Source organism: Physella acuta, unplaced genomic scaffold, assembly GCF_028476545.2.
Source record: "Physella acuta isolate Inbredline_101_S28 unplaced genomic scaffold, ASM2847654v3 ptg000745l, whole genome shotgun sequence".
In the NCBI taxonomy this organism is placed as follows: domain Eukaryota; kingdom Metazoa; phylum Mollusca; class Gastropoda; family Physidae; genus Physella; species Physella acuta.
The window spans coordinates 75,798-97,052 of record NW_026732263.1 but is presented as its reverse complement, the minus strand read 5'-3'; the positions used below and the strand labels follow the sequence as shown (position 1 = coordinate 97,052).

The following is a 21,255-nucleotide window of genomic DNA, read 5'->3' as shown; positions in this document are numbered from 1 at the left end:
CCAAAGAAAGTATCTTTAGAAGAGCTGGATCTCATTAGAGTTCCAGAAGTCGGTGCTATCTGCAGGGGTCCTCCTTGATGTGGAGCTGATGACGACCTGATATGAAGGCCATCATCCTCCAGATATTTTGTATCTTTCAGATGCTCAACTTTAATCTCATAGATGTTGGTCCCTTCTCTGGGTGGAGCAACGTGTTCCTGAACACCCGGATGTGCTGTAGCAGGACGACGGGTTCTTGAACTCAGGGCATCGCTGTAAGACGGCAGGGTTTCTAGAGAGGAAGCAACCAGCAGCCCTTCCTCATCACTCAGACTTTCAGTTTTAAATTGTCTGCCCCTGCTCAAGTCGAGGGACGACTGAGAGACCTCGAGGGGCGAAGAGTTCCTGGTGCTCCGTGATGAGATGTCTGGGGTTGAAGCCGAGAGCTTCTTGAGCTCTGGGTCAAATGTTTTCTTCAAGGTTTGAACACTGGCTTTCACGTGCTTCTCGTAGGGGTTTTCCCTGGGCCCAATGTGGGTGCCATAAATAGGAATCTGCCTGGCTTCCTTTTCTGCCTTCTTTTTGATGTCTATGTACGACTGCTGCGTGTAGGACCTGTCCAAGCTCCCCACTGAAGTTGTGGGAGAACTCCAGTTCTTGGGCGAGTTCTTCTTGTCATAGATGGAGTAGAGCTCTCCAAATGATTTACATCTCTTCATATCATTACCCACCAGCGACGGAGCTTTCTTGTGATGAGGTGTGGTGGTTTCCCCTGTGCTACTTAGAGCATGCTGGTACATGTTCAGCCTCTCTCTGACCCCAGCAGACTTGCTCAGATCCTTGTCCTTGTCCCGTCTCCACTGCACCTCACTCATGTTGGACGCGTTGAAGAAAAATTCTTTGTTATTCTGAGCTGACTGGAGTTCTGTGTACATCTCCTGAATGTCTTTAGGAGAAGCAGCGACGTCTTGACTCTCGAAGCTGTCTTTTCTCTGTGGAGTCTTTTCGTCAAGTTGAGCCAGGCGTCCAAGGGCATCAAAATTTTTCTGCAACTTGAGAAATTTCTCGGATCTCCCTGAAGAATACAGAATTCCTGCAGCGTATGACTGGTATGTATGAGGGTCAAGACGAGATGACCTTTCACTGGTGACACTGCATGAGCCTCTGTTGGATGAGGAGTCTTTGCTGGACGCCCTAAAGTACGGTGCTGTGTCTGAACGTTTAAGTATATGCACTATAGGCAGACCTTCCTCGTCGTAACTCACCAGCGGGGGTTGGATAGATCTTCTAGGAGAGCCACTGGGGCTGGTGGAGCTTTTTATGGCTTCTTTAGTCAGCTCTTCAAATGGAGAAAGTACTTTCTGCTGCTCAAGAGGTTCAGCACCTGATTCACTTTGGGCACTGTGTGGACCTACAGCTGAGAAGCTTGTCACTTCCTCTGAGAAATCCTCTTCAGCAATGTCTCCAAACTGCTGAGAACTGGTGTACAGCCCAAATGTATTGGCGCCAATCTCACCAGCACCTAAGTGAGATGCGTCAGGCTGGTAGTTGAACCTGTCGTGGTATGTGGCCTCAACATAATCCAAGTGGTATTCCTCCTCGTGGGAATCTCCGGAATCAAAGTCTTCCTCAGAGTTGCTGCTCTCCTCTGGGTAGCTCTCCTGGTTGGTGGCCAGGAACGTATCATAAGCAGACGTCTGCCATGTTGGTCTAGCCATACTTAGTGGGCTTTGGCTCAACTATTTCACTCATCACACAAATTCACATCTTCAACATGTGATCCCATCAAATCGAATCACTGTATGAATTAGTATCACAACATGGAGTAAAGATTATCCAATGTGAAGAAATATCCGTGCTATAAAACCACACACCGTGACTTCATTAACCTCAAGGAAATGAATACTAGCAGGTCTAAAACACTGCCACACCCTCTGGCTTGGTCAATACAGTTCAACAGCTGTGCACTGATCCATCAAACTGCATGATTAATTCTCATTCATATGCAAATAGTTGCCAGCTTAACAGATCAATGAAATATTTATACAAACGTTCCCAGAATGTACAACTGTTCAATCACCAGCCACACTACTCCAACCTTCACTGGCTATTTATCTAGCTAGTTACTGTAACACACCCCAGTGTTACTGTGGCACATTCCTCAGTGCTAATGGCAGTGTGGCATTACCAGCAACTCAGTCATTAGTGGCCAGCAATTAATCCACAACCCTCTCGTGTTTACGAGTGTAAACAAAACCAGATGGCGTGTAAGGGATCAATACATCTATTTGGTTCATGCTTGGTTGTCTCCCTTTCTTTGTAGCTACTCAACTGGATCTATTTCTTATTGCTTCCCTTGAATGACAGCTGCTTGGCGAATAGGTGAGCTGAAACTAGGCTCCTCCCTTTTTAGATAAGATAAGAGAGGGATTATGATAAGTCTATCAGAGTAATCTCCCTTGGACAAACTGTTGCTACTTAGTTGAGTCAGTCAATGGGCAGGTACAGGTGTGTTTGTTTACCTGAACTACTCATGCATGTCTGCTGATATATGTACAACCTAGGACACAACTTGAGGAAGTGGGTTCAAATCCTTCTTGGAATAACTTTCAAAACCAGATTTCCAGAGTCAGACAGAAAGTGTATGAAGCCACTGATGTAAGCACTCTGTGCTATCAAACAGCTGCCACTACTAGGTCTAAGAATTTTTTAGCTTGTGTCTTCACCAATTATTTAATGACACATGATGATACTAGAAGCATGCGTTAATGACATGCAGACTGAAAAAAAAGAAAAAAATAAGTGACATTTAGAAGAAGTAAAATATGTTTGTTTTTAATAGAATATTTACAAAAAATTTTTCTCAAAATACAAACACCAGACCCTCTTATAATATTTTGCTAGTAAAAAGAGAAAAAAAATCTTACAAATATTGTTCAAATTGAACTTGTGTTTTCAAATACAAATTTTTAAACTCCTGTTTATTTGAACTAAAAATAGAACCAAACTTAAGTATACATGGCTACAAAAAAAAAGTGCAACTAAAAATACAGAAATAAAACAAGGCGTAGTACTACTTACATTGGTAACAATAGTCCGATAATCCCATGGGAAACAAAATGGAAGAAGATGAAGCAGGCACACTCAGCGCAGATGGACAACAAAAATGTGTGGAGCCTAAGGCCTGCTTAAGGCACTAAAGGCCTGCTTAAGGCACGTGACTAATGGAAGTGGATTCAAATAATTCAAACACAAAATTTCCCCTCTAGATTGCGAGGGTGACTGATGTGATTTCATGCCTCAGATGTTGCAGGGGTTGGATTAAGGAATCAATACACGGCAACATCAATACAGTGAGTACTACACAGTTGTGGAGTTTTTACCTCAAGGTAGTGAGTCACTACACATATGAAATGATGTGTGTAACATCACATATCATGTCACTACATATCAAATGATGTGTGTAACATCAGTTAAACTGGTTGTCTGATGTCTGTGTCTTAACACTAAGGTATTGCCTGAATCTAAGTTCAAGGGACTTTTCCATAAAACTTCAAACCTATTAAATACCTGTATTTTAGGAATTCTCGTTTTAAAATGAAATGTTTTGATTATTAATATAATTGAACAACTAAGTTTATTACATTTATATAGATTTTTTAAATTTTAGAATGAATAACAAGTTAATTTTTATTTTACTTTTCCTAACTATTATTAACACAAAATATAATATATTAGTTAATGATACAAATGAAAACACAGATGTAAATATGATAATTGTGTTTCTACAAAAGTTGGCAAATGTTTGAACAATTTTATTAAGTATAATCTGTAACTAAAGACCACCAATGAAGTATTTGATTTGGTTTAGTTTACATGGGTGAATAAAAAACTGAGACCAGATAAAAAGAAGAAAAGAATTCCCTACACATTGTGAGAGTACGAGTACTGACATGAAATGGCATGCAATGCAAAAGATTTCCACCTGACATTTTACATCAACAGGGAAACATTGGGTACAAGAACATTTTGACAAAAAATAGGGCTGTTAAATTTATATCTAAAAAGACATGTGCTATTGTAGTGATAGGACCTATATTACAGCCAGTTGGTTTTAATGTTTTAATTCTACTTAATTAAAGAGCTTGATATATTTTTATACATTTGGAAATCTTTTGCAAAAAAATAAAATAAAATATAACAACAAATAGAAAGAAGAAGAATACCAAGGTGGTGAACACAAAATAGCCATTGAGTTACATTCTAAAAATAGCACTCCAATGCTAAATAACACAAACCTCAATTTAAAAAATAATAATTTCAGAGCCACATAGGAAGTAATTTAGCATTGGACAGAATCTTGATGAGAGTTAATATGGGATATTTAAAAAGTGGGAGATAAGCTTTACACTGCAACTAAAAATAAAACGAAACAAAACATTGAGCAGGAGTTGACCTACTTTTTGTTTTCTCAGGGGCAGGTTTCTGGAGGCCCCGGATGGGTATCTCCCCTCCATGGACGATCTTCTTGTACTTGTCGGAGGCAGGGATGTTGTCAGTTTCATCATAGCTGGACGCCCGCTCGGATGCTGTCCCCTTGTAGTTCTCAGAACTGAAAATAATAACGTTTTGTAAATAATCACATCAAAATAAAAAGTTTGAAAAAAAAAAAACAGAAGTGAAAAGTTAAGTTACATAGCAGACTAGACTATTGAGTGTTCTCCCCTACATTGTTATCTCAAAATTATCTCCCTTTAATCTAATTTAAAGGCTACTTTAATTTAAAAATAACTCAAATGAAGACATTTTCCGTGTAACAATGTACTAGGCTGAAACAAAATCCAAGTAAATTGAGATTTTGTATGGGGTTACTAGACCTGTCACTCAAATAGGTTTACATCCCCCCTCCCTCCCCTGTACATTGTGTTTGCTGCTGTGACGTTTTGTGGGTTGCTAACAACATGAGTGGGTTGAGGGACAGCCCACCCATACAACTCCATGGTTTTGTTTACCAACAACCAGACCCCCCCCCCCCCTCCCCCGACCAAACAACAAGTTCCGCCATGACACCTGTAATCTAGAAGACAAAAACCAGCGTCTCGAGTTAACTGTTGACAGCTTTGATAAACGGCGGGTGGTAATCAAAGAACGACAACTCCCGTGTTTTTCCACATCAAGGGACTGTACCTCAGACCTAGTGTTGTGTAAAGGCAATGTTGTGCAAGCGATGTGGAGGATTAACCAATGAAATCAATCGATACAAGTAGAACTGACCACCCGACAGATGGGAGAGATACATCATAGCGTCATATGTTCATACAACATATTGTGTAGAGTATTATTCTTTTATACACTAAGTATAGATTTTTTTTCAGAATTAGACCTCGAGCTATTGCATAGCAATTGTGATTTTGTCAACTCAGTTCTGTAGTCGTGCTTTAATGGCCTATAGAAAATCGAGTGGCCTACAGATTAGACAAAAAAAAAGCCACCCCCCCCCCCCACACACAAACATCCCAAGTTACGCTAGCTAACGTGAAAAGATGTTCAATATTAGAATACAAATGACAAAAGAGGAAAGATTATGAAACAATGATGTTTTAATTAGGCGTGGAATCTCGACTATAACACAGACGCTCATGAACGGCCGTTAAAACTAATATAGTAACTAGACCAGGGGCGTAGCGAGGGGGGGGGGGGGTTCGGACCGCACCGGGTGACACCATTTAGGGGGGTGGCACCAAGGCAAAAAATAGCAAAATATATAGAGAAAAACTTGAAGGGGGGTGCAAATCAAAAGTTTGAGGGGGGGGGGGGTGTGCAAATCGAAATCTTGAAAGTTTGTCCCCGGGAAGGGTCGCTACGCCTCTGGGGGGTGACACCATTAAGTGCCGCACCGGGGGACACCCGACCTCGCTACGCCACTGAACTAGACTATGACGAAAAATAACATGTACGGTAGTTAAAGTATGTGATAACTAAAGTAATAGATCGGCGGAGTAACTAGAATGAAAACATAGGCCTACTTTTGCAACAAAATACATACGTTCGTTACATATGTGGTAACTAGACAATACATACGTTCGTTACATATGTGGTAGCTAGACTCAATACATACGGCTAGTACATATGTGGTAACTTGATACATACAGCTGGTTCATATGTGGTAAATAGACAATACATATGGCCGTTACATATGTGGTAACTAGACAATACATACGCTGGTACATATGTGGTAATTAGACAACACATACGCTGGTACATATGTGGTAACTAGACAATACATACGCTGGTACATATGTGGCAACTAGACAATACATACGCTGGTTCATATGTGGTAACTAGACAACACATACGCTGGTACATATGTGGTAACTAGACAACACATACGCTTGTACATATGTGGTAACTAGACAATACATACGGCTGGTACATATGTGGTAACTAGACAATACATACGGCTGGTACATATGTGGTAACTAGACAATACATACGGCCGTTACATATGTGGTAACTAGACAATACATACGGCTGGTACATATGTGGTAACTAGACAATACATACGCTGGTACATATGTGGTAACTAGACAATACATACGGCTGGTACATATGTGGTATCTAGACAATACATACGGCTGGTACATATGTGGTAACTAGACAATACATACGGCTGGTACATGTAACATATGTGGTAACAAGACAATACATACGCGGGGGTGTGGCCGTTCTGATGGAAGCCACCCTCCCTGTAGAGTGCCAGAACCATCTGGTTCATCCTGTCGTCTGCTGTCGTCCAACACGGCGCTCATCAAACCGTCATCTCTCCCCACTCAACCACAGCTGATTAGATAATCCTAATCTGGCCCCCATGACGTCACACGTGATTATCTAACGCGGCAGTCCACTACCACCCAGCTGACGTCATCGTACCAAGGTCCAGGGGTTGCCCAACGTACCACGTGACTTTAATCTCACAACAACAGCTGAGTGAATCCAACCGCGACTGGTACATCCATAAACACCACTTCCCATGTACAACACACACCAACACCTGCCACCAAAACACACTGGTAATCTGACACTCCCAATCCAAGAATGATCAGGTACTCTTAAGAATTCCAGATTAGTTCATAGACTACATAATCCCTTTAGGCCACAGTACTCTGCCGCTTTTTTGTGTTAATAAACACGTGTAGAAAACAGCTCAAGTGTGACGAGAACCCACCAGTCAAGATGAAATATTGGAAACGTGTGTTCAACTACGGTCCAGGTTTAACACATTATTTGAACGCCATTTCATAGACGCTAGCTGCAGGCGTTGAGTGAACTAAACAAGTAGAGATACAAATCAGTCACGTGACGACCGTCAGCATCTGGCACGTGTGTGTAGCTACACGGCCACCTCACAGTGAAAACATTGTGTAAGCTTGCAGATGTAAACACAGAACTCATACGCACAGCAGACGCCGGCCGCTAGGTGGGTGTGTCTGTGACCCACATCAGTCCACCAGGCCAGCAATCGACAACATTAAAAACTTGAAATAAAAAACAAACGGCTATCACAGCGTTTATAAGTAGTTACAACTATTATTACTCCACTTGGCCAGAAAAAATTATTTCGTCGTCAGAATTTACACAAAAAAGTGCGAGTATAAATCAACATCACTACACTAGATAGTAGATGTGAAGATGTGTAACAATGAAATCAATACCGGAAACATCGCGCAACTAAAAAACTTGGAGCAGAAGATCGCACACGAAACAAGGAGCGAACACCACAGCGCGTACCCACGCCACTCGTCAACTCACGCGCTCTCAGGAGTTTATACCGCCGCGCGGTCAAGGCCGTTCATCACTTCCTTTGTCGCACCCGCGCGTGCAATGTGTTTCTAAAAATAGCCGTCCTTAATTGAAGCTTCTTAACCACTGACGCTACGAGGTTTCATTTTAATTTTAGACTGGATGAATCGCTAAATAGGCGGGATACACATTTTAAACTGCTAAAACTGATGTAAGGCGGGCTGCAAAGTATAGGCCTACATGGCTGTAGGTCTATAACCCATCAATTATATATCCATCCAAAATACCGAACAATAGTTGACTGACATAAAACCGGCCGCCAACGAAATAAAAAATAAAAAGACTGAAGTGTGCACATTTATACGACACATGAAAACACTTAAGAAATCTGGTCACAGCAAAAGACGAGGATATAAAACAGAATACAACCGTCTGCTGACGTCATAAGTACCTAGGCCTAACGCCTCCCCACCCCGACGTGACGTACCGCCGTACGATCTGCCAATCAAACAGCGCACTTTAGCGGGTGCTCTAATGAATGAAACACCTATCACAATTCATTCTTTGTGTGTGTAACAAACCTAAAAGATTTTTAACACTATCAACACATAACAGAAGCGAGGGGAAGTAATCATTAGAAGGGCAACAACTCTTAGTTCAGATTTTAAATGTGCTGAACAAACGTTTACAATGGAGGAAAAGTGATGAGTTATTGTGTTTTAACGCGAATCATAAACAATATTTCTTTGTTTCAATTATCATCATTAAAAAACATCAACAACGTGAAATGATATCTGCGTACCGATATACAAAGATGCTATCTGAATCTCCCCTTCCCAATTCAATTATAACCTTTCTAAAAAAAACCCACTGAAAATCGCCCAGTAATGAGCATCAATTAAAAGAATTGTTTTCTCAAAACTGAGACAAAGATTTAAAAAATCGCTCCGTTGATATGAAGATTGCCAGATAATTTGTTTCTTCGCAAGCCAAATAAATCAGGATATATCCAGACAATCATCCGTAAATCTAATGCCAGCCTTTTGTTATTTCCCACCCCATATAACAGTCAGTAAAAATTAATGATACCCAGGCTATCACAGACGTGCATGCAGATAACTCAAACCAACGTTTTAATCAACCCCTAGCGCCAGATTTTTGCGACCACAAGGAGCTCATTCAACCAACTCTGGCACCCGCCACTGGGGTGGAATGTTGCCAGGTAAATAAAACTGTCCAATTTAAAACACAGTTTGACAAGAGAAGCGCCCTCTGTTCATTAATTTAGTGCACGAGTCGGCTGATTTATCTGGCACATCTGCTATCATTTCATTTTATTTTTGTTGCAGAAAAACATGCCTAGAAATAACTTTCCCAGAAATACAGGCGTCATACATTAAAATCTTGGCCAAGTGTAATTAAAGTATAAGTGGGGGAAAAGTAAATCTTGCAGAGTGGCTGACAGAAAAGTGCTGCTGTTGCGGCGGTCGGGAAGGGGGAGGGGGGTGTCGGAGAGAAGCGCAGACAGCAGGGTGTTGCTACATGTAGTCGGGTTGCTGCCTAATCCCCGACATTAATCCGTCTCGTTTAAGCTCCGAAATAATCCCTTGATGACTTGATGCAGAGGTTAAAAAAAAAGACGTCTACCTGGCTAACGGCAGCGTTGTTTATGTCGGGGTGGGGTGAGGCAGGGGGGGGGGGGGAGGACATTAACATAATGTGTTGTTACGCTTGTTGTTTAACAAAGAGGTCAGAGTCGGTGCTGGCCTGTGTTGTCTGACTGTGATTTCCTTCAAGTAATAAAATCTACGTAAATATTAAATGTTACGCATTCCACAGGGAGCTGAGTCTGGTGGAGGGGCGTTATCGGATTTTTGTGAAGAACACGAAACCAATCGTGTGGGGGGGGGGGGGGGGGGGGGGGGAATTAAGGAATGAGACATTGCAGTTTGGGGGAACTAGAAAGTTCTAGAATATGTAGTCCGACAAAATGCTCACTCAACACCAGATGACGTCGTGAGAAAATAAAAACACAAAATAAAAGCGAAAAGAAAACTTTGAGAACCGCTGAGTAAAACATCAATAGTGTCAATAGCGTGTATCTCGCTGTTGAAGTAGGTCACTGGATGAATAATCAACGAATAAGTGCATTGACTGAGGTAAAAATTGTAGGTGGGTAACTTAGTTATGGAGGTTAACCAATAGCTGAAGTAGAGTTAGTGATATCTTTCATTCACCTGATTAAAAAAAAAAGACTGTCGATAAAAAGCCGGCAGATGACAATAAAGGAAACGGATAATAAAAACACGTTAGTAAACACAGCGGAGATTGATGGAATGGCCGTATTGTAAATGCTGACATTTATTACCTTGTCTTAATTATAAAAAAGGAATCATTACGGGTAAATTTTCAAGCCGCCGGTATTGTCAACACAGAATTATTGATGTCGCATGAGAAAAAAAAATACCGTTATTGTTATTGAGCTGAGACGTATAGAAATGGAAAGCACACACCGGCAAAGGTAAACAAAGTGGTGTACTTGACCTTCGCTCAACAGGAAATCATTCTTAGACTACACAGATCAACACTACCGCAGGGCAGAGATTGTTCACCAACTGCCGACGTCTGCAACTAGCAACAACCGTCCCAGACGTCATTTACGTTTAGCGACAATTGAAAGAATTTATGGCCAGATTTAGCAGCACGGAGAGTAAATCTACAGGAAAAACGTCAACCCCAGCAATAGACACATAGAAAGTCTAATGGAACACGTCAACCACAGCAATAGACACATAGAAAGTCTAATGGAACACGCCAACCCCAGCAATAGACACATAGAAAGTCTAATGGAACACGCCAACCCCAGCAATAGACACATAGAAAGTCTAATGGAACACGCCAACCCCAGCAATAGACACATAGAAAGTCTAATGGAACACGCCAACCCCAGCAATAGACACATAGAAAGTCTAATGGAACACGCCAACCCCAGATAGGTTTGTTCTCTAACTGATACATTCATTTTAATGACGGTAGTTTAACGCGTCTGTCTGATGCGTGACGTCCGTGCATATGGTATGACGCCCTTCCGTCTAATGCAGAAGGTTGTGACGTCTATTTTGTGTACAACAATTTGTGACGTCCGTTCGTCTAGAATGACGTCCTTCTATCTAATAAAGCAGTTTGTGACGTGTATTTTGTCCGCAACAATGTGACCCCCAGCGGAAGTGACCTGACTAGGTTAAACAAATTTAAAAAGTGAGATCTTTCAAGTGGCATCTATAATGTACACACGCATGCCGGGGCTTCATTTTTGCTGATTCAACACTCTCTTAGCCCCGCCCAAGTCACTGAATAAGTCATCACGTCCAGAAGTCATCCAGTCAATAAGTCATCAATACAATAAGTCACCTAGTCAATAAGTCATCAATACAATAGATTAGCCCTCACGAATCGCACGCAATCAAGAAAAAAATAAATCCAAGTCCAAGAAATATTTCCAAGTTTTCAACATGACGACAACTTATACAAAATATCCAAGTCTACGCCTGCTCTTAATATCCAAGTTTACGTCTGCTTGGGTCCCCTTGATGAATAGCACGCGTCAAATTAGTGACGCAACCGTACACCGTCAACCTAGGTGTAGCAGGACCAGCTGTTACAAACACAACACATGTAATTACACCAACACATGTGTTGTAGGCTGTGTACCAGCTGTTTGTTATGTCAGCCACCATAACGGTGACATCATACACAACATTGGATATTACCGTGGTATTAATAAAACAACCCACCCTTGCCAACAAAATGGAACTAGTTAAGACAAGGATTACTGCGTTAATTCACACCATTTTTCTTGTTGTACACTAATCACCCCAGCGCCCCATGCCGTGGCACTCTGCCAAAAACCGAATCTAATTCCCCACATCCTTGATTGGTCAGGTACGCCATTACAAAACTTGGCTGAAGTAACACGAACGATAGCATCGATACTGACATTTGGCCAACACGGTGATTGACTATTGATTGAGATCGATTGATGCCTAGTGTAATCATGATTGTACTTTACTACAACTCAAACATTAGCTAAAGCTTTCTGTTGGACTGAAGTTCCCCATTATAAACATTTTGTTTTTCGATATAGGCACCATTCACTTCGTATACAGCGACACATTTCTTTTAACTGAAATTCGATGTATATTTTTGTATGCTGTTGATATGACCTAAACGGGATAACTCTGTATGTGATTCATGTAGGGGAGACCACACATGTTTCATTAAAGACTAACACACAAGGGAAGTAAAAACTTACTATTGACTGAAGTCCCCTGGCTTGTCGATCCGTGGATTGTGTGGCTAGGAGAGAAAGGGGATAAGAGATTAAAACAAAAACAGCACCTGGGTCTTTAGACGAAACAATCTACACATTATTATTTTTAAAAATCTATTTTTAAAAGTAAAAATAAGAATTAGAGCTGACTGAAGTGAACTTTACACAATAAATAGGGCTTAAATAAAAATTGTAAGAACATTTTAAATATATACATATAGGCTCCATATATAAATGACAAAATATATCAACAATTAAACAAATAAATAAATAAATAAATAAACAACGGAACAAATAAATACATAAGTGAATACACAAATAAATGAAGTAATAAATGAACTAAAAAAATAAGTATATATATATATATATATATATATATATATATATATATATATATATATATATATATATATATATATATATATATATATATAAACTTGGATAAATCAATTAACGTCCCATTACACTACAGCTACAGTATAAAGAAAATATTATCTACCAAAAAACCAACAAATGACGTGACATTTCACCAACACATGACTAGCGAGTTAGAGCTAGGAGTAGAATAAAACCAACCAACTTTATGTTTGTGAGAGAAGCTATACAAGTTATGGTTAGTGTCAAGTTGTTACAAGCTCGATGACCAGCGAATATATTATAGAATCTATGCAGATAAAACCATATGAGAATGATCGCTGATAGTTATTGAACATGTCATTGTTCTAGCACTAGCAGAACAGATTGGATGTAGACAGGTGTGGTGGGGGCGTGGTCTCAAGCCCGGGGGGTCGATGATAAATTGGCTAGGCCTAAAAGATGGTTTTAGTCCAGCATTAGTTTTAGATAGCAGAGGTTTTTTTTTATTTCAGGAATATTTTTTCTTTGTAAAGCTTAAAAAAATAACAACAAAAACAAACAAAACCCAATCAATAATAAAAATAAAACGTTAATCGAATAGCCAGACCCACATAGTAATGTCAACAGTGGCCGTTCTGACCGGCCCTGATCCTGACACGTTTCGTGGTCTCTATAGTTTGAGAATCCTTATCACAGAAAACCCGGTATAGAGAGGGTACGGCTACATGTTACGAACAAAAGAAAACGATACATAATATATGAATTATGTGGTGTTGAATTACAGCGTATGTACACAATATATGGTGAAATAATAAAACACCACACCTTACATGTGATATATTTAAAAGCAAAAAAAAATGCTGAAAATATAAAGCTGTATTAATAAACAAGAAAAAAGTAGCAAAAGAAACTACAAAATTTTACATCCGGGTCACGAAGGCCCGACCATAGTACTACATGAATATTGAAGTTAGTATATGCGAGTTATTGTCCTTAAGCCGTGTCTAGTTTTGTTCAATGTTTTGGTGCTATATAAAAACTGTTTAGCTTATACTTAATTAGATTATAATTATTTATAATTTCAAACTAATGTGTATAATTTTATAATTTAAAACTTTACTTCATTATTTTACAATATACTTTATTGTTAAATACTAAACTAAATTATTTATTTTAAATTATTGGTTTCTTTTTAAACAAAGTTCGTAAACATTATCTTATTTTAGGGACATTATTGATTATAAATGTTTACACACTATTTTTTGATGGTTGTTTATTTTTTATATCGTTACATTTTCCTAATTAATATTCTACTTTTCCTAATTAATATTCTATTTAGAAGGTAAACGAAGGTGTCAGACAACAATGACATAATTTAGCACCAGTAAAAAACAAACTAGACACGGGCTAATCAAAGGGCCGCTACTCCTACACCCAAGTTACCTTCTTATCTTTCGTGGTTGAGACAGACTTTGACCGTGGTCTATAGCGCTAGATAAAAACAATGAAAAAAACCACAAACATCAGCCATCACATTAACATGGGGTGGGACAAATCAGAACTATAAACACAGAGTCATGATGCAATCCATACTCAAAAACATCTCAGTCAGATCTAGATCTAGCTAGCAACGTTACGACTTCTACCTACTCGGAGGTAGGGCTGAATGGCTACTGGTCGTAATGCTACATACATCGATAACACATCATGTCATTTTTAAAAATAAAAACCCCTAAGTGTTCGTTTACGTGTAAGCGATTGTGCACATATTCTACAACACCAAAATGTTACCCAGCTCTACCCCGTATAACATTACACAACACTTCATTAAAAACCACATCTTCAGGTTATATAACATTTCAAATTACAGTACCCCATATCCAATATGGTACTACAGAAACTTAAACCATGAAACTGAAAGAAAGAAATATGATTTTAGAGAAAGAAATAGTTACATCTTCATTATAAAAAGTTGAAAAACCTTATTTGAGTTTTAAAAATTGAAGACTAGGTCAGTGGCGGAGCTAGGGGAGGGCGGGTGGGGCGGTCGCCCCGGGCGCCGATCCTAAGGGGGCGCCAGAGGGAGTAGAAAACTAAAAGCTCATTTTAAGCTGAAGTATTGAATTATACAACTAAAGTTAAGAAAATAAACGAATACAAGGCTTTAGACACAGATTTAACTGTTTTCTATACCGAGTTTGTGGCCGCGAAATAGAAAATGTTTCGGGAAAGCATCTGGTAAGAAGCGCGACAAACCTTTCCAACTTAGGGGGAGGGGGAACAGGAATAACTATATATATTATATAGAAATGGAAGCAAGGGATCAAAACTGATAGTCCGCCCCGGGCGCCGGAATGGGTCGCTACGCCTCTGGACTAGGTGGGTCAATCTACGCCTCTGGACTAGGTGGGTCAATCTACGCCTCTGGACTAGGTGGGTCAATCTACGCCTCTGGACTAGGTGGGTCAATATGTTCACTGAACCATTCTAAATATTAAAAATAAAAAAATAACAGTCAAAGTTATATACCATCGCCCTATACCACATCCACCCCACATAACACAGTATCACAAAATAATAAACCACAACCCTGCCCCCTCCGTGTTATTGTATACAATATGTGCACAATTCTTATCCACATCGAATGTGTATGTGTGCATGTATCAAAGTATGTGTGAGCACACAAAGCATGTATGACGCACATACACAGGCTCAAATTATACGTGAACATACACACACACAACACAATAACACATAGAAGAGCACTAACTGTGATGACAAGGTAAACGACATACCTGGCGAACAAACCTCAGGTAACAACCACCAACATAAAACCAACTCTTTCTTCAACCCAGCACAACTCAATCGACCAGTCTAATAACACAACAACGCCAATGTCTGGGTTCTCTCCCCTGATGCCCCACCCCACCGGTTCTTGCGTGAGTACCAGGCAGATATTGACTCGGGTATCTGGGGCAGCACGGGCCAGGTGACAAAGACAGACAGACAAACAGACAGACAAACAGACAGACAGACATTCACCAGTTTCATTAGACTAATTCTGACACAACAGATTATTTAGTCATTGTTAGACCGTGGTAATTAAACAGATTAAATCTTTATCCAGGCAATAAATATATTAATTAATTAATTACATTAATATGTAGCCTCTGCTGAGCGTTGGGTGGGCGCGTCACGTGACGAGATCAATACTTCATGCATTAGTCACACGGTCCGTGTGGCGGTAGATCAATATATCAAGGTGAGACGTGAGGTACGCTCAACCAAGGGAAACAACGCAGTTTATTTGTTCAAACACTTAAGACTGACAGAGTAGTCTCTGAGTGTACTTAAAATTATTAAACGAGATACTAGGATTTGAAGGGGAAAAGTTTGCCTAGACTAAACTGAATCCAAGCACATCGCAAGCACATGAATACAAAGTTTCCATCTTTTACTTGACATTGACCAATGTTGTTGATCACATGCCTGTTGCTAGGGATGTCTCATAATCACATGCACAGGTCTGATTAAAATGTTAAAACTTAATTTTTTTTAAATTCGATATTTTGATGTAGAGAAAAAAAAATGTTATTATGTCAAGGCTTTTTCCCCTCAGGCATAGCAAGAAACAAAAATGATAAGAAATCCAGGCAGATCATGCAATAGTTTAACATCTGAGCATCATCCAGTCAAGTTGATTTGACTCTGATAAAGGGTTTTGGACTGGGAGTGAAGCAAACCATGCCAGAGTGTGCCCAGAGTGTCAGACAGTAACAGACACCTTACCGATCTTTGCTCCCTGAAGGCAATGGATGAGAACCCAGGCTCGTAGTCCATGATACTACGCGGCTGACATCTGTAGACCTCTATCTTGGATCTGACGTTAGATGGCGCCCACGGACTGACAGAAAGACATTTTTTGTTACATTTATTTTATACAAACTTACACAAAATGTAAACAAAAAAAGGTTAGCAGCATCACAGACAAGCGACATGCACTGACAAGTTTTGTAAATTCTACAGAAACAAGTAAGCGTTGATATAGCAAGATTGCCAGAACTGGTGGAGTGTTGATAATAGGAAATTATCTCTAATAAGACATGTAAAAGGTTATAAAATGAAAATAAAAAAATAAAAAATTATAAATAAAACACAATTTATATAAAACTAATCAAACACACTAAAATAAATAATGAAAGATTTTGATTATACAAGCTAATTATTGAATATCATCTTAATATATTAGCAATTTAACACAATACTCATTGTTTCAAAATTATAATATAAAAAACTAACAACCTTAAAAACGTTAAAAAAAAAAGTAGCTGAGAATAAATAAAATTAAATAAAAAAAAGCTAATAAATTCATGAAGGTAGGTGACATGCAGTATCCAATTAATTACGACTGACCATCAACTTTAAGCTTTGTGTAATTTAAACAGTGAACTGTAGATTTTCACTCCTAATTGATTATAATGTAATTAGTTAAACAGAAACCCACTAAGGGGCTTTATATCACCTGTATAGTTCATTAAGCTTATACTGGCCTTCTCTTTTATAGTGGATAAACTTAATTTTACAATGAAAATACTGATAGATTTCATAAAGTGCAAGACAAAGAAATGAGACACGATAAGGGAACAGTAAAATAGCAGAATAGGTTGGACAGATTGCTAAAAGTTGGATGGGGGTAGGGGATGGTCTGAAATTGAAATAATTCATGCCTTAACAGCATAGGAGAGGTTACAATCTCACAAAAAAAAATTTAATGCTTCAGGAAGAAAAAAAAAATTAATTTTTAATATACTTTTAATCATTTTATAAATTGTAATTATTTTTTCAGCCCTAATCCTTAAAACAAAAAGCTGGTTAATAATTAATAAAAAGTAGAATAATGTAGAAAACCATTGACTTTTAGCTCACTTGAAGCTTAGGTTTGTAAAAAAATTAAAATAAAATATGTGGGCAAATCTTCAGAGGGAAGGACAACCATGCAACAAAGAGAGGTAATCCACAATTACCTGTCCTGGTGTGGTAGTGAGCTATGTGATTAAATACAGGTTAAATAGTTAGATCAGTTCAAAGCCTTGTGTTTTAACAACATTCAATACTCATGCTATTAATCTGTACTAATTATGTTTTTAACAATTTGTATTGTCAATTTTTTACATTTATTAAGATTTTTTATAGCACAATAACTAGACATGAAATTACAAGACACGTTTAACTTTTCCCTTTATCTTTACATTTTAAAAAGCTGAAATCCCCCCCCCCCCCCTCCCAAAAAAAAAAAAAAAGTAAAAATAAATAAAATTTAGTAGATTGGAAAATAAAATTGCAGTTTCAATTGTCCTGTAAAATAAACTAATATAACACACAAAAAATGGAAACATTCACAACTCACAAGACTTCACACACAAGCCCAGATTAGAATATCACAAGACAACACACATAACATAATGTTAATATTTTAAAATAAAATGGAAGTATAATATACTATAATAAAGATCCACATTTACAAAAAATATTCTAGCAATATAATGTGTAAAAATTTCTCAATATCAGAGTCAAAAGATCTTCCAATTTAAATAAATGATCAAAAGATCATAAACAATCATATATGCCAAAAGTGTATTTGACACAAGCCAGCTATATGGGGCCAGCTTGGGGCCAACAGATTTGAGACAAGCCAGCTATATGGGGCCAGCTTGGGGCCAACAGATTTGAGACAAGCCAGCTATATGGGGCCAGCTTGGGGCCAACAGATTTGAGACAAGCCAGCTATATGGGGCCAGCTTGGGGCCAACAGATTTGAGACAAGCCAGCTATATGAGGCCAACGTATCTCAAACAAGCCAGCTATATGAGACCAGCCATAAAAGGCCAACGTATCTCAAACAAGCCAGCTATATGAGACCAGCCATAAAAGGCCAACGTATCTCACACAAGCCAGCTATATGAGACCAGCCATAAAAGGCCAATGCATCTCAAACAAGCCAGCTATATGAGACCAGCCATAAAAGGCCAATGCATCTCACACAAGCCAGCTATATGAGACCAGCCATAAAAGGCCAATGCATCTCAAACAAGCCAGCTATATGAGACCAGCCATAAAAGGCCAACGTATCTCAAACAAGCCAGCTATATGAGACCAGCCATAAAAGGCCAACGTATCTCACACAAGCCAGCTATATGAGACCAGCCATAAAAGGCCAATGCATCTCAAACAAGCCAGCTATATGAGACCAGCCATAAAAGGCCAATGCATCTCAAACAAGCGAGCTATATGAGACCAGCCATAAAAGGCCAACGTATCTCACACAAGCCAGCTATATGAGACCAGCCATAAAAGGCCAATGCATCTCACACAAGCCAGCTATATGAGACCAGCCATAAAAGGCCAATGCATCTCAAACAAGCCAGCTATATGAGACCAGCCATAAAAGGCCAACGTATCTCACACAAGCCAGCTATATGAGACCAGCCATAAAAGGCCAATGCATCTCACACAAGCCAGCTATATGAGACCAGCCATAAAAGGCCAATGCATCTCAAACAAGCCAGCTATATGAGACCAGCCATAAAAGGCCAACGTATCTCACACAAGCCAGCTATATGAGACCAGCCATAAAAGGCCAATGCATCTCAAACAAGCCAGCTATATGAAACCAGCCATAAAAGGCCAATGCATCTCAAACAAGCCAGCTATATGAGACCAGCCATAAAAGGCCAATGCATCTCAAACAAGCCAGCTATATGAGACCAGCCATAAAAGGCCAACGTATCTCACACAAGCCAGCTATATGAGACCAGCCATAAAAGGCAAACGTATCTCAAACAAGCCAGCTATATGAGACCAGCCATAAAAGGCCAACGCATCTCACACAAGCCAGCTATATGAGACCAGCCATAAAAGGCCAATGCATCTCACACAAGCCAGCTATATGAGACCAGCCATAAAAGGCCAATGCATCTCAAACAAGCCAGCTATATGAGACCAGCCATAAAAGGCCAATGCATCTCAAACAAGCCAGCTATATGAGACCAGCCATAAAAGGCCAATGCATCTCACACAAGCCAGCTATATGAGACCAGCCATAAAAGGCCAATGCATCTCAAACAAGCCAGCTATATGAGACCAGCCATAAAAGGCCAATGCATCTCAAACAAGCCAGCTATATGAGACCAGCCATAAAAGGCCAACGTATCTCACACAAGCCAGCTATATGAGACCAGCCATAAAAGGCCAATGCATCTCAAACAAGCCAGCTATATGAAACCAGCCATAAAAGGCCAATGCATCTCAAACAAGCCAGCTATATGAGACCAGCCATAAAAGGCCAATGCATCTCAAACAAGCCAGCTATATGAGACCAGCCATAAAAGGCCAACGTATCTCACACAAGCCAGCTATATGAGACCAGCCATAAAAGGCAAACGTATCTCAAACAAGCCAGCTATATGAGACCAGCCATAAAAGGCCAACGCATCTCACACAAGCCAGCTATATGAGACCAGCCATAAAAGGCCAATGCATCTCACACAAGCCAGCTATATGAGACCAGCCATAAAAGGCCAATGCATCTCAAACAAGCCAGCTATATGAGACCAGCCATAAAAGGCCAATGCATCTCAAACAAGCCAGCTATATGAGACCAGCCATAAAAGGCCAATGCATCTCACACAAGCCAGCTATATGAGACCAGCCATAAAAGGCCAATGCATCTCAAACAAGCCAGCTATATGAGACCAGCCATAAAAGGCCAACGTATCTCAAACAAGCCAGCTATATGAGACCAGCCATAAAAGGCCAACGTATCTCAAACAAGCCAGCTATATGAGACCAGCCATAAAAGGCCAATGCATCTCAAACAAGCCAGCTATATGAGACCAGCCATAAAAGGCCAATGCATCTCACACAAGCCAGCTATATGAGACCAGCCATAAAAGGCCAATGCATCTCACACAAGCCAGCTATATGAGACCAGCCATAAAAGGCCAATGCATCTCACACAAGCCAGCTATATGAGACCAGCCATAAAAGGCCAATGCATCTCAAACAAGCCAGCTATATGAGACCAGCCATAAAAGGCCAACGTATCTCAAACAAGCCAGCTATATGAGACCAGCCATAAAAGGCCAACGTATCTCAAACAAGCCAGCTATATGAGACCAGCCATAAAAGGCCAATGCATCTCAAACAAGCCAGCTATATGAGACCAGCCATAAAAGGCCAATGCATCTCAAACAAGCCAGCTATATGAGACCAGCCATAAAAGGCCAACGTATCTCAAACAAGCCAGCTATATGAGACCAGCCATAAAAGGCCAATGCATCTCAAACAAGCCAGCTATATGAGACCAGCCATAAAAGGCCAATGCATCTCAAACAAGCCAGCTATATGAGACCAGCCATAAAAGGCCAATGCATCTCAAACAAGCCAGCTATATGAGACCAGCCATAAAAGGCCAATGCATCTCAAACAAGCCAGCTATATGAGACCAGCCATAAAAGGCCAATGCATCTCAAACAAGCCAGCTATATGAGACCAGCCATAAAAGGCCAACGTATCTCAAACAAGCCAGCTATATGAGACCAGCCATAAAAGGCCAATGCATCTCAAACAAGCCAGCTATATGAGACCAGCCATAAAAGGCCAACGTATCTCACACAAGCCAGCTATATGAGACCAGCCATAAAAGGCCAATGCATCTCACACAAGCCAGCTATATGAGACCAGCCATAAAAGGCCAATGCATCTCAAACAAGCCAGCTATATGAGACCAG

The 21,255-nt window shown here is 39.8% G+C and overlaps 1 protein-coding gene across 1 annotated transcript in view; it reads right to left on the bottom strand.

Annotated features, from left to right (window-relative positions):
* Nucleotides 1-21,255, bottom strand: part of LOC131950219 (sorbin and SH3 domain-containing protein 1) — a 107,316-nt gene that overhangs the window by 12,234 nt on the left and 73,827 nt on the right. Inside the window, exons 19-23 of the mRNA XM_059312289.1 lie at nucleotides 17,491-17,511; nucleotides 16,256-16,370; nucleotides 13,910-13,957; nucleotides 12,092-12,135; nucleotides 4,440-4,591 (exon numbers count right to left, since the gene is read on the bottom strand). Coding sequence (XP_059168272.1) covers nucleotides 4,440-4,591; nucleotides 12,092-12,135; nucleotides 13,910-13,957; nucleotides 16,256-16,370; nucleotides 17,491-17,511 — 380 coding nt within the window. The remainder of the gene's footprint in view (nucleotides 1-4,439; nucleotides 4,592-12,091; nucleotides 12,136-13,909; nucleotides 13,958-16,255; nucleotides 16,371-17,490; nucleotides 17,512-21,255) is intronic.